Source organism: Arabidopsis thaliana, chromosome 4 (genome assembly GCF_000001735.4).
Source record: "Arabidopsis thaliana chromosome 4, partial sequence".
NCBI classification, from domain to species: Eukaryota; Viridiplantae; Streptophyta; class Magnoliopsida; order Brassicales; family Brassicaceae; genus Arabidopsis; species Arabidopsis thaliana.
The window spans coordinates 8203935-8217811 of record NC_003075.7 but is presented as its reverse complement, the minus strand read 5'-3'; the positions used below and the strand labels follow the sequence as shown (position 1 = coordinate 8217811).

General features: G+C 36.3%; 4 protein-coding genes and 1 long non-coding RNA gene across 7 annotated transcripts; all 5 read left to right on the top strand.

The window, feature by feature from the left end:
* Positions 1-240: 240 nt before the first annotated feature.
* Positions 241-1491, top strand: AT4G14260 (hypothetical protein (DUF295); the record flags this gene model as incomplete). Its single annotated transcript, NM_117503.1, has 2 exons — positions 241-1040; positions 1152-1491. The coding sequence occupies 2 exons, from the start codon at positions 241-243 to the stop codon at positions 1489-1491; spliced, it is 1140 nt and encodes a 379-aa protein (NP_567424.1).
* A 2001-nt stretch (positions 1492-3492) lies between these two features.
* On the top strand, positions 3493-3745 carry AT4G06185. Its single transcript, NR_141976.1, has one exon. It is a non-coding gene; the product is annotated as an other RNA (long non-coding RNA).
* An 829-nt stretch (positions 3746-4574) lies between these two features.
* AT4G14250 (structural constituent of ribosome protein) lies at positions 4575-5828 on the top strand (the record flags this gene model as incomplete). The annotated part of the gene is made up of 2 exons (NM_001340911.1): positions 4575-4991; positions 5100-5828. The coding sequence occupies 2 exons, from the start codon at positions 4575-4577 to the stop codon at positions 5826-5828; spliced, it is 1146 nt and encodes a 381-aa protein (NP_001319935.1).
* Positions 5829-7547: 1719 nt separating this feature from the next.
* On the top strand, positions 7548-8955 carry AT4G14245 (structural constituent of ribosome protein). Its single transcript, NM_001340910.1, has one exon. It carries the CDS (start codon positions 7793-7795, stop codon positions 8825-8827), a length of 1035 nt encoding a protein of 344 aa, NP_001328230.1. The 5' UTR covers positions 7548-7792; the 3' UTR covers positions 8828-8955.
* Positions 8956-10328: 1373 nt separating this feature from the next.
* Positions 10329-13465, top strand: AT4G14240 (CBS domain protein with a domain protein (DUF21)). Of its 3 annotated transcripts, none has more exons than NM_117501.5 (12): positions 10329-10785; positions 10871-10947; positions 11042-11125; positions 11234-11347; positions 11459-11542; positions 11659-11730; positions 11828-11895; positions 12039-12126; positions 12216-12289; positions 12375-12770; positions 12844-12925; positions 13002-13465. In NM_117501.5, the coding sequence occupies exons 1-12, from the start codon at positions 10539-10541 to the stop codon at positions 13098-13100; spliced, it is 1485 nt and encodes a 494-aa protein (NP_193160.3). In that variant the 5' UTR covers positions 10329-10538; the 3' UTR covers positions 13101-13465. The 3 variants fall into 3 exon arrangements, with proteins under 3 accessions (NP_193160.3, NP_001031633.2, NP_001328231.1); NM_001036556.2 differs by having other exon boundaries at positions 10467-10758; NM_001340909.1 differs by lacking the exon at positions 10329-10785 and having other exon boundaries at positions 10849-10947.
* The last annotated feature ends 412 nt before the right edge of the window (positions 13466-13877 follow it).

The following is a 13877-nucleotide window of genomic DNA, read 5'->3' as shown; positions in this document are numbered from 1 at the left end:
GATATTCTTATTAGTATTAAGTACAATAATGACACAGATTATACAAGAGACGAAAACACTTAAAGAAGTTCAACAATGGCACAGCTTATAATCAGCCGAGTCTTTAAACCCTCTGTCTGCAAAAACTTCCTCTTAAGCTTCTAAGTAATAAATTCATTTTTCTTTAACTTCTTCTTGTTATTGATATCGTCTCTGACTACTTGAACATATATATGGCAGAGACACAAAAATGTTGTTCGTATGTTCTCATCTACAACTTCTCACACAAGCGGGTGGGATTCGGATGACGAGACTAAAGTGACTCAACTCTTGTCGTCTGAACCAGCCTACCCGTTTTTATTGATTGAATACATCACTAACATCCAAAATTCTTCTTCGGATGGTCGCGTAATAGTATACGACGACGATTCTTCAAAGGGAAAGGCAACAAAAGTCACTATTAAGGACAAGAAACTCGAGAAGGAGGTCATTGAGGCGATGACTGTCGGATTTTTACGTGATGGATTAAAATTCTATCTTTCGTACAGAAGCAGCGACCATCAACCTGTGATCACTTATGAGACCTCCAATCCCAAACTAGAAAACTTGACCATTCATTTACCTTCTGTACCCACCGGTACCAAAATCCATAACCTAGCCATGTCCTCTATACCTGTTCAAGATAAAGATTGGGTAGTGGGTGTCAAATTATCGGGATCTCGGGTTAGTCTTTGCAGGCCTTTTGGCAGCTCTAAATGGATCAACATGAAATTCATGTCTCAGTGTATAAACCCTTTATCTAGCCTCATGTTCTCCAAGAGAGATCAAAGGTTCTACATTCCAAGTTACGGAGGCAACTACTTGTGCTACTTGGATCTCAACTCTAAGGAGGGTGATGATCATTTCAACTCTAGGCAGGAGAATGGGCAACCCAGCTTCATCGACTTGGATTATGAAAATCTTCCAGAGTCGGTGTTTAAGCAGTTGGCGGGAGTGAGTTCATGTTCCAAGACAGATCACCTTGTGGAGTCACCCACCGGCCAACTTTTCCTCGTCAAGTGGTATAGTATCTAATTAACTAGACATCTCTCATAACATATTTACAATATATCTTCATTTCGTTGGTGGTTTTTTGGCTTGAGAATCGTATTGGTTCTATCATGTCTTTGCAGGTTCGTGGAGGACGTGGAGGACCTTTGCGACAATACACCCATGCACGTAACAAAAAAGTTCATGGTGTTTAGAGCAAATGAGGCTTCTGACGAAAAGAAGAAGACTATGATCTACACAGAACACATTGGAGATCTTTGCATTTTTCTTGGACATAGTGAGGCTTTCTGCATCCCGGCTAGTACGTCGTGTGGACTCGAGCCTAACTGCATCTATTTTGTTGGCAATAACTTTGGTGTTTATGATCTCACCACCGAAACTTGCTCTACCTTTTACACTAGTGTAAGGCCACTAAAGAACGTTAGTTTCCCTTACTGGCCTCCGCCAACCCCTATCTACTAGTTCCTACTTAATTAACATGGCTCTTGCACGTGTATTTGCTTTCCCATGCTATCATTGAAATCCTATGTGCCTCTTTCAATATGTTATTCTTAGATTTTTTTTTTCTTTTGTCTTTTCCGAATTTGCCACTGCATACGGGTGCAAGAGAAAGATTATTGAAAGCCTATAACCAAAAGCAGTGGTTTTAACTTTTAATTTGATTAGGAAAAAACTAAAAAACAAGTGTTTTGTAATCTAGTGTTTGTGAATTCTTTGTTTTCCAACTTAGATCTATAAAGATAGATCTCAATATGTTCTTTAATGTAATCGTGTTATACTACAGTACATTAAAAGCAAAGAGTAAATCCCAAAAAAAATGGAAATATAGCAAACAAAACAAAAACCCGAAAAGGAGGTTCTTTTTTTTTATTTCGTTGAACGAAATTGGAGCCGACGTTAAACCGAACCAAATCGTATATGTCTACATTCGTGTAACCAGTGAAGAAGTCCAAGTCGCCAGTTCTCGGTTCTCTCGGTCTCTCGGTCTCTCCCCTGATTAAGATGATCGGAGAAGGCATCGAAAAAAAAAAAAAAAAAATGCCAACGGTAGTGACGTAGTGTAGAATCTTCAGGCTAAGGTCACAATGGTTCCATTTTCTATAGCTCTTGTCTTCATTGTCAAGGTGCTGTAGAGAGATCGTGAGAAAGTTAAACGCTTAAAGTACAATTGAAGCATATTTTTAGGCCTAGATCTATCGTAAAGGAGTTGAGCGGCATCGTGAGCAAGATTATAGGCCTATCGTCTCTGTGTGATTCATGTTGATGAAAAAGATCCAAAGGGCTTTCAGCATGAGATTCAAGGCTTGGTAGAGATTGATGTACATAAAATTATGGTTTTGGGGTTTGTTTTTGACGTTTGAACCATGTAATCGTGTTTTCTTCTATGAAATTTAAGATTTTATATTATTTTATTTATAATTATTGATTGTTGAAAATAACACAATTCTTTATGAAAACATATATTGTAATATGATACAACAATTATTATAGCTATTATTGTAAATGATACAAATCATTTAAATCATTTATTAAAACTGATATTAATCTTAACATTGGTTATTTACAATTGACAAATACATATATATATTATTTTATTTTTGACAGAAATATTTAACATCACTTACTATAACCAAAAAAAATAAGTATGCCCGGATAATAAGCAGTGGCCGATGCAGAGGTTTGACAAGGAGGTCAGTTGACCCTCATAAATTTTCAAAAATTCATTATCTGTCATTAGCAATAATTTTAATGACCCCAACTTAGGATAAATTTTGACCCCAGTACAAAATTATTGTTGCAATATGAAAGAAAAAATAGTACAAATATTTGAAAGTTGTATTTTTACTAAAAGTTTAGACCCATAATTTACCTTAAATAAAAAAATATTAACCTAATATTATTTTAATTTTTACAAAACACAAAAATAAAAATATTTTTTTTTAATGTATGATTTTATATTAAAAAAATATATTTTAGACCCCATAACAGAAAGTTCTAGCTTTGCCACTGTTAATAAGTATGCCGTGATTTTAGGAATGATTTTAGATTTTATGAATAAAACAATATAACATATGACAATAGATTTTATTTCGGAACAAATATTGAACAACAACAAAATCCGTTATTTTTACTTCCTGAAAAATAAAACAAGAATCGGATTTATTTATTTTTTCGATGATAAAGAGCAATTTATGTGCCTTGTGTGATAAATTCTAAATATTCTCTAAATATTGTATGTTCATTGTTATCTTGTACTTGGTGAGCACGTATATTCTCAGTATTAAGTCTAACATACAGATTCGGGACACGAAACACACAAAAAATTTAGGGTTTCAGCAATGGCACATCTGATAATCAGCCGAGTCTTTAAACTCAGTGGCGGAGGCAGAATAGTTAATCATGGGGGTCAAAAAAAATTCTAAGCCAAATGCAAAAGAAAGATTTGAGAAAAAAAAATGACAATATAATCACAAATGATAGTTTTTTAAAAAAACAAGATAATATGAGAAAGAATTTTTTTTTGATAAAGTAAACACTAAAACTAAAGTTGGCGATAACTTTGGTGTTTACGATCTCACCACCAAAATTTGCACTACCTTCTACACAGAAGACGAAGTTTCAATAAGAAACTTGGACTTCCCTTACTGGCCTCCTCCAATTCCTCACTACTAGCTCCTAATTAATTAACCTTGCTCTTGCCGTGTGTTTGCTTTCTCATGCTATTAGTGAAATCCTATGTTTCTTTTTCAGTATACGTTTTTTCTTCGATTCCATAAAATATGGTAACCTTTAAATTTTCATACAGTCCTCCTAATGTGTGTGGTATACTATATGGAGTGAAACCGATCGAGAAACCTCTCTGATGTGAAGTATATATCAGAACAATACACTGAATTGCATGACTCATGAAAACTTAGGGTCTCTCTCATCCAAAGGTATAAACCAGGACAAATACCACAAGCTCAAACTCGAATATTTTGGTACGGAAGGAGACAACGATACAGGCCTACAAGAGCCTAAAAGGTGTTTCTTTGTGGAATTGATGAGCATAGGTTGGGAATTATTAAAAAAAAAAAACTGAGCCTCGATAATTAGCATATGAATTTGTAAATTCGCTTGTGTCCCCAATTCACTTTCTTTGTTTCGTTTGCAGAGAAGCAAAAGCAGAGTTTGATTCGGAAAAAAAGCAGTGTTTTGTGTAACCACCAATCAGTAAAACCTAGTGTTTGTGAAGTCCTTGTTTTTTTACCCTTTTTTAATCACCAAAAAGAATATAAAAGTAAACCCAAAAGGCCCAAACAATGTACAAAATCCCAAAAAATGGAAATATATCACAAAAACAAAAAGCGAAAAGGAGTTTCCTTTTTTTTCGTGGGCCTCTGCGTTGAACAAAATTGGAGTAGGAAAAGGAAACACAAATCTGAGGAGTCCTCTCTATAAATACTAAACAAATAGAAGCAAAGGTAAAACACAAACACTTCCATTCGTAATTTAGGGTTCCCACAAATTCCTTGTTTCTCTCGCTCTCTTACACACAGGAAACAATGGAGACTGCAACGAGGACTCACCAACAGAGAAAACTGATCTCATCTTTCCTCGATATCACCGTTAACCAAACTGTGGAAATCGCAACACAGTTCCTTGAGGCAACAACCTGGAACCTTGAAGATGCGATCAACCTCTTTCTCATCGCTCGGAGAAACCCTCATCATCACCATGGAGAAGAACTAGTCCCTCTTCCTTTACCTTCGAAGAAGAATACTCTCTACGACTACGATCCTTTCATGTCTCACAACACTTCGGTCGCAGTATGTCCTGAAGAGATCTGGGACGACGAGTCGACATCTGAGGAATCCGATTCTAGGTTGTCTTCTTTGTACCGTCCTCCTCCAAGTCTGTTTTTCCACGGTTCGTTTGAAGATGCGAAAGCAACGTCCTCTAGAGAGGATCTATGGTTGCTTGTTAACCTCCAGTCCACGACCGAGTTTGCTTCTCACTTACTTAACCGAGATTTATGGCCACACGACGCTGTTTTTCAAGCCATCAAGTCCAGCTTCATCTTGTTGTAGGTCTATGATGATACCAGCGAAGGTCAGAAAATATCTACTTTCTACAAGATCGACTCTGTTCCTCCTGTGGTGCTTCTCATCGATCCCATCACTGGCCAGAAGATGCGTATGTGGAGCGGTGTGATTGAACCTCAGGGCTTTCTCGAGGATTTGATGAAGTACATGGATTCTGGTCCTCACGAACACGTTGCATCTCTGACAAGCAACAAACGTATGAAAACAGAGAAGATCTCCTGTTCAAGTAACAACGCTGATGATCAAGACATGGCTACTTTCTGGGGAAACGCTATTGAAGAAGAAAAGACTGTAATCAAATCTGGAAAGGAGGAGACTTTTACGTCTGATCGCGTTGTGGCTCCTTCTTGGGGGCCAGAATTTGAAGACATAATGACTTTATCCGAACATGAGGAGGAAACTTGTTTGTCATGCGACCTGCTTGAGTTTCCGGTTTTGACAGAAGAGCCTAAAGCAGACTGTGATAGAAGCGTTGTGTGCAGTATTTGTGTTCGATTTCCAGATGGGAGAAGAAAGCAGAGGAAGTTTCTCAAGAGCGAACCGATTCAGCTTCTCTGGTCTTTCTGTTATTCTCACATGGAGGAATCCGAGAAAAAGGAGTTCAAGCTTGTGCAGGCGATTCCTGGTGCTTCCAAGACTCTGGATTATGGAGCTAAGGCCACGTTTGATCAATCTGGGATCGCTAATTCGATGATTTCAGTTACTTGGGAGTGAAGATTTCGATATGTTGTTGCTTCTTTATATTATCTTGAAGTTATATTGAAGAAACCCTTAAATTCTGGAGATTAATTCTAGACTACTTTTGTTTTGTTTGTCAATTGGAGTATTAAGTTCAAATATACAATTCTTACAACACAGATCACTTATCCGCTTTACTGTTCTTTTACTAATATAGAGCTAACACAGTGAAGAAGTTATATTCTGCAACTAAAACTCTCCAACCATAACTGTTGAAAACTGCTGATCCGAATATTTGAAGATTACAACATAATCACAAATCGCATTACCAATATATCTTAACATAAACCTATTTATCATAACTTCATAAGATTCAGGTACAATAAGATTCATAACATTGGTTTCTTAAGTTCACAATGATGAATTGAATATATGTTTGGACAGCATTAACTTGCCACTGGATTCAAAGAAGACTGTCCTAAGTGGATGCAGGGTTATGATTGGTCAAATTGCTAGTAGTGGCCTAACTAAGAAGCTGATGATAAAGAGAAACATGTGGGCTAAGGTTCGTGGTGTGGCTATGATGAACCCAGTGGAGCATCCTCATGGAGGAAGGTAACCATCTACACATTAGTGTCTTGCACTGAAACTTAATAGTTAAATGTAAAAGTCAAGGTTTTAACTCTTAACCGTATTAAACCGGGTCCAATTTGTTCGAACCATATAAAATCGTATTAACCGTATAAAACAGAGGAGTTTAGCTCCAGATTCACATGCTTATCTCAGAGAATCATACCTCTGGTGCTCGCCGATTTGATCAGTGATCACAGAATCATGTCTCTGGTGGTCACCGATTTGAGGTAATCAAAATTACCTCTCTTTTTTTTTTTACTCAAACATTAGAAAAAACTTTAATTTGCACATCTCTTATTTGGGAAGTATATTTAAACATATCTAATTTTAAAAATATTACATAGAATGATATTAATAAACAACATAAGTAATTTAATTATAAAAATGTATATATAGATGTCATTCAAAATAATTGTTGTATGTATTTTTCTAGTCTTTCTTTCTCATAAAATCTCTTAAAAGATTATTTTCTTATAGAAAACAATTTAATAAATAAATAATCTGGTATTTAGCTCCAAATTCACATGCTTATCTCAGAGAATCATTCTTTTGGTGCTCGCCGATTTGATCAGTTGAGCACAAAATCATGTCTCTGGTGGTCGCCGATTTAAGGTAATCAAAATTATCTATTTTTTTTTTTTACTCAAACACTAAAAAAAACTTTAATTTGCACATATCTTATTTGAGAAGTATATTTAAAACCTATTTAATGTTAAAAATATTACATAGAATGATATTAATAAACAATAGAAGTAATTTAATTATAAAAAGGTATGGATATATGTCATTCAAAATAATTGTTGTATTTATTTTTCTAGTCTTTCTTTCTCATAAAATCTTTTAAGAAGATTTTTTTCTTCTAGAAAACACTTTAATAAATAAATAATCCCACCTAAGTTAATCATAATTAAAAGTAAATATGAAAGATTGTGTATATCCCGAAAAAAGTTGGAAATATCTATACACAATTTAAAGACGAAAAGATAATTTATTTTTCCTTTAAAACAAAGTCGGAGCAGAAAAAAGGAAAACAAACCTAAAAACAAACTTATCTTTCTCTCTCGATCTCTCTATATAAATAAAACTTTTCTATATCTCTTCTTCCATTCCTCTTTTCCCAAGTACTTGTTTGTTTTCTCTCAGAACAAAGCAACAATGGGGCACTTTTTCTCAGCGAATAACCGACAGAGAGCGATAACAACAAGGCTACAGCTTGACGAAGAGATTGTTCTCTTTCGTCAAGATCAACTAATCTCGTCTTTCCTCGAGATCGCTGTCGATCAGACCGCCGAAACCGCAAGATATTGTTACAGACGACAGATTGGAATATTGATCAAGCCGTAAACCTCTTTCTCACCAACAACGCGATGTATCGGGAGGTTGTGGACTCGACGACATCAGGAACTTCTGATGATTCAGACTCGAGATCGTCTTTCTCGTTTCCTCCTCCTTCATATATACTTCACGAGGGTTTGTTTGAATATGCGAAATATGTTTCCATTGAAAAGAATCTATGGTTGGTAGTGAATCTCCAGTCCAGGACAGAGTTAGGTTCTCATATACTTAATCGAGATGTATGGGCGAACGACGCGGTTTCGAGAACCATTGAGTCCCACTTCATCGTATGGCAGGTCTATGATGATACAAACGAAGGTCAGAAAATCTCTAGTTTCTACAAGATCGAAGCTCCTCCTCCTGTGGTGTTTGTAATCAATCCCATCACTGGCCAGAAGATGCATATGTGGAGCGGCGTGATTGAAGCTGAGAGTATTGTCGAGGATTTGATGATGTTTTGGGACGCTGGTCCTCACGAAAACATTGCTTCTCTGACAAGGAACAGGCGCACGGAAACTGCGGAGACTTGTTTGTCAAGCTACAACTTCTATGAAACCCCTGCTCCTTCCTGGGGTGAAGAGTTTGAAGAGGAGGATAATTGGTCGTCAAGAAGCAACAATAATCAAGTCGTGGCTCCTACTTGGGAGAAAGAACTTGAAGAACAAGACGAGTGGGAGATTTGGTCGTCACGCAGTGACACTGATGACTTCGTGCCTCCTTTTATGGGGGACGAATATGAAGATCCGGATGAAGTAAAGGAGGAGGAGATATGTTTAGTGTTCCCGGTTTTGACAGAAGAGCCAAAAGGAGACTGTGATCGAAGCGTTGTGTGTAGTCTCTGCGTTCGATTTCCAGATGGGAGAAGAAAGCAGAGGAAGTTTCTCAAGAGCGAACCGATTCAGCTTCTTTGGTCATTCTGTTATTCTCACATTGATGAATCTGAGAAAAAGGCATTCAAGCTGGTGCAGGCGATTCCCGGTGCTTCAAAGACTCTAGATTGTGAAGCTGACGCCACGTTCGACCAATCTGGGCTTGCTAATTCGCTGATCTCGGTTACTTGGGAATGAAGCTTTCAAGGTTTAGGTTAACCTGTAACCAAAAATAGGGGTTTGAGTTTTATCAAATTTGGTGTTGACTTAGTTCCTTCTTTATTCCATCGTAGTGCATTGTGAAGAAAACAAGTACCTTTCTAGTATTATATATATTCTTTTGTGTTTCGAATATCATGTTCAAATATGCGATTAGATCAACACACATCACTCTTCTAAATCACTTTAGTGGTTCGATAAATTAAGATATATCTTGGCCTCGAAATCGCAAAATGCATCAGAAATCTTTCATTTTTGATGCGAATAGTCAATTGCTAACTCACGTTAGTGTACTCCTTCACATTCTGTTTTAGAGCAAAATATCAATTTTATAGCAGACAAGACCACACAATACGGCTTGAATAGTCACTAGTTTACGGATTTTAGCACCATTCAAAATTGAACATGTAGACTAAATTAAACTTATTTCTGTTTCATGTTAGGGGTTAGAAAGATTTAAGTTAACTATGGAGTTTTGAGCTAATTTGACTAAGAATCTTATGAAACATGAAAAAGACAAGCGACTTGTTTGGCCCAATGATTTGTATGGAGGACCAATGATTTTAAATTTTAAGTATCAGAGAAATCATCAATATATAGTTCATTATATTTTCAGACGATTTAGATTTCAGTGGATATGGTTCTATTTATTTTATCAATATAAATAGTTTCTTTTTTTCAAATGTTCAAAGAACTTCATTATAAAGTACAAAACAACCTTAACAAAATAATAAAAAAAATTACATCGTTCGCACATATAAGTTTTGAATGTATGTTGTGGCGAAATCGGACTAGACTAATTTTGGATGGACAATAATGTGCCCTAAACCAATTTTATTTTTATGTTTGAAGTGGTCCGCAACAACTTTCTTCTATTTTTTTTAATCCATACTAATACAAACTTTAATTTATCAATGTTAAATAAAAAGTGGTATAATCTCCAAACTAGTTTTTCCACCTCAACCGCCGTAACCATTTAAGTTTTTCTACTTCAACCGCCGCAACCATTTAAACTTATAAAGAGATACGATAGCATCCACCAAAAGCGTATCACTCGCTCCCTCATATAAGTAGCCTCTTTGACAAGAAGATATTTGAAAGCATCTCAACTCTTTTATCCATCACGCCTACCCAACTATCCTCTTTGAGAGTGCTGATTTTTGGGAAGTTCTCATTTTTGTATAGATATGTTTCTCTTTCTTTTTTCTTAGGTGCAAAATATTATTCTCTTAAAAACAATTTTTGAAATTTCTTTCCTCTTAGAAATAACCTTTGTTTGTTGAAAACAATCACATTCCAAAACATAGAAAATAATCTTCTATAAGAAATATATATAAATTTGTTGCTTCTAAAGAGTGTTGTCTGAGATCACAAATCTCTGTGGACACGCTACAATTTTAACATTTGTGGTTGTAAAGAATAGAGAGCTTCACGAAAAAAACAAAAATCAAAGGGGTCTTTTTATCATAATGAATAACTTTAGGGTCTAAATTTAATTTCCTTACAAAACTTTTTGCCGTTTTGTCCTGGAAAATTGTACTGAACTGAATCCGACATGTTGGTGAGATCCAACGAATTATAAAATTATCAAAAAGAGGCAAAATTAAAAAAGAAGGTCGTGTGACCAGAGAATCACAAACACAGAGAGATTCATCATCGAATCATAAAGCTCTGTTTTCAAGAAGAAAATATGCATCTGATTAATGCGGTGGCGGCGGCGAGGATTTTATCCGGAATCGGACAATCTAACGGTAATAACGGAGGAGAAGCGATTCCGTTTGGATCGTTTGAGTGGATCACTTACGCCGGAATATCTTGTTTCCTCGTACTCTTCGCCGGGATTATGTCTGGTCTTACTTTGGGACTTATGTCTCTTGGTCTTGTCGAGCTTGAGATTCTTCAACGTAGTGGTACTCCTAATGAGAAGAAACAAGCCGGTGATGATTTTTGATTCCTTCTTTCTCAATCAAATTCTTTATCATTGAATTTGATTTCTGATTGTTTTGAATGATGTTGTTTCAGCTGCGATTTTTCCGGTTGTTCAGAAACAGCATCAGCTTTTAGTGACACTGCTTCTGTGTAATGCTATGGCTATGGAGGTAATTATCTTCATTCAAAGTCTGTTGGTCGTTTGGTTATATGGTTAATATGAGGGAGATCTATACTTAGTTGATTTTATGGAATTTTGGGCAGGGGCTTCCTATATATTTGGATAAGTTATTCAATGAATACGTTGCGATTATTCTTTCTGTCACATTCGTTCTTGCTTTCGGTGAGGTATGTGTTTTATGGACTTGGAGGAGGTGTCTCTAGTTTTGCTAGTCTATCTCTATGGTTATATATCAAAGATTGAACTGTGTTTAACATTTGTTTTCGTCTTTTAAGGTTATTCCTCAAGCGATATGCACTAGGTATGGACTCGCGGTTGGAGCGAATTTTGTCTGGCTTGTCCGCATTTTAATGACTCTCTGCTATCCGATTGCCTTTCCCATTGGCAAGGTAAATATAGTGTGTTTGGTCAAGAATGTTTTGGAATGTAGTCTGGTATGTGTTGTTTATGCCTGACGGTTGATCAAGTGGAAATTACCATTTTTGTATGCTTTTGGTTAGATTTTAGATTTGGTGCTGGGACACAATGATGCTTTATTTAGGCGGGCTCAGTTGAAAGCTCTTGTATCCATTCACAGCCAAGAGGTATTCTTAGAGACTTTGAAATTGTTAACTACTTTGTTTACTTCCTCACAAGTCACAACCTTTTGGAAATTTAGATTACTAATTTGGTTACCTTGTTGCTCTGACAATGGTTTTAGGCTGGTAAGGGAGGTGAGCTTACACATGATGAGACGACAATCATTAGTGGAGCTCTTGATTTGACTGAGAAGGTGTGTGCTTGACTTTCTAGAATTCCTGAACCATGGCTTGATCTGTGTAGAAATATGGTGAAAGTTATTTATGCAAAAGTGGTATTTGGTTTGACAGACTGCACAAGAAGCCATGACACCAATTGAGTCTACCTTCTCCTTGGATGTAAATTCAAAATTGGATTGGTGAGTTTAGTTCTCAACTGTCAGTGGTATAAAATATTTTATCTGTTGTCTCAATGATTCTGAAAAGTCCTGCATGGCAGTTGTTTCGGCAACTATTTTCTGACATGTATCTTATACTGCTGTCTGTGTAATTAATCTCTTAGGGAAGCTATGGGGAAGATTCTGGCACGAGGCCATAGCCGCGTTCCTGTCTACTCTGGGAATCCGAAAAACGTTATCGGACTTCTCTTGGTAATGTTGCTGACTCTTATTTTGCATGTTTCAATGGTGGCTTATCATGTTTCTGCAAACTCTAATCAAGAAATTGTTCTGTTTTCTAGGTGAAGAGTCTTCTTACAGTTCGCCCTGAAACAGAGACCCTTGTCAGCGCAGTTTGTATACGCCGGATTCCAAGGTTCTGCCATTACCATTTTAACCTCCAGTCTTTACTATTATGTAGAATGAAGTTTCGTATTATTGATGTTATAATGTTTGAATAGGGTTCCAGCTGATATGCCTCTCTATGATATACTGAATGAGTTTCAAAAGGGAAGCAGTCACATGGCTGCAGTTGTGAAGGTTAAGGGGAAAAGCAAAGTCCCACCTTCAACTTTGCTTGAAGAACACACTGATGAAAGCAATGACTCCGACTTGACTGCACCTTTGTTACTAAAACGAGAGGGAAACCATGACAATGTCATTGTCACAATCGACAAGGCTAATGGACAATCTTTCTTTCAAAACAACGAGAGTGGACCTCACGGGTTTTCACATACTTCAGAGGCTATCGAGGATGGTGAGGTAATTGGTATCATCACTTTAGAAGATGTCTTTGAAGAACTTTTGCAAGAAGAGATTGTGGATGAAACTGATGAATATGTTGACGTACATAAAAGGTTCGGCTAAATACTCTCTATGGCATCACATATCACCTTGTCATATCATCACTGAGAATTTCCGCGTTTGCAGGATTCGAGTAGCAGCAGCAGCGGCTGCTTCATCAATAGCGAGAGCTCCTTCAAGCCGGAAGTTGCTTGCGCAAAAGGGAACTGTGAGTTAACACTCTTTTGTTTCTTTGTTGTTTATGCAAGAGAGAAAGTTAGAATTGTTGAAACTTGTATTTGCAGGGAGGACAAAATAAGCAAGGGCAGACGAATAAAGTTCCTGGTCAGGAACAAGATAAAATGCTTGGAACTATTACCGAGCCGATTCGAAGAAACAACTGATGTTGTGTTCTTGCTTAAGGAGGCAAAAACTCTGTTGCGGTATAAAGAAAGAAAACAAAGAATAAATTATAAGATCCAGGTTCTTCTGTATACTTTGATCCATCACATAAATTATATATATATAAAAATATAAAAAGTCAGCAGAAGCAATGGTTCAACCCGATTTTTGAAGATGCTTTGTTTCCTTGTATTATACAAAATACCTACAATTTGTAATTTACTCCGTAACTTGATTCTTTTTTCCTTTTTGTTCACTCAATTTTTCGTAGAATGCAGTAGTAATAGTTAGCTATATGGTCACATACTGTTGTGGCCGCTATTTTGTAATTGCACTTTTGAAACAATGGATCAAAAGTTTCTCCATCCATCGCTAATCTTTGATACACCGGTGATTCGGTGACCGGTGGCTTTTGACAAAGTCTTTTAGACAAGGATAATTCATCGATGGCTTTGTCAACTTTCGTGTCTCATGTTAACTTCCTTTTTATTAGACAACAAAATTTTTGCAATGATTTGATTTGGTCGAACTAGACCAAATATTAGTCAAACTTAATCCTTTTTAACGGGATGGTAACGGGATGGTAAGTTTGATTAACGTTAGATCCAATTTATCCTAGTTAACGCAAAAGTTGCTTAATAATGTACTTCAAAGAAATAAAATTTGGACGTTTCCCAAAAGAATTTTTTTTGGGACAAAACAAATAAGTGAGAGAAATTTAGACTTTATTTTTTTTCCTTTAAATCACAATATCAAAATCTTACACCATTAAGTTGTGA

Bases quoted from the DNA above. Each gene is read 5' to 3' on its own strand.
- AT4G14240 (NM_117501.5), top strand. From the start codon at position 10,539: ATGCATCTGATTAATGCGGTGGCGGCGGCGAGGATTTTATCCGGAATC. The intron at 11,126-11,233 runs GTATGTGTTTTA...TCGTCTTTTAAG, and splicing joins TCGTTCTTGCTTTCGGTGAG to GTTATTCCTCAAGCGATATG. The intron at 12,926-13,001 runs GTGAGTTAACAC...TTGTATTTGCAG, and splicing joins TGCTTGCGCAAAAGGGAACT to GGAGGACAAAATAAGCAAGG.
- AT4G14245 (NM_001340910.1), top strand. From the start codon at position 7,793: ATGTATCGGGAGGTTGTGGACTCGACGACATCAGGAACTTCTGATGAT.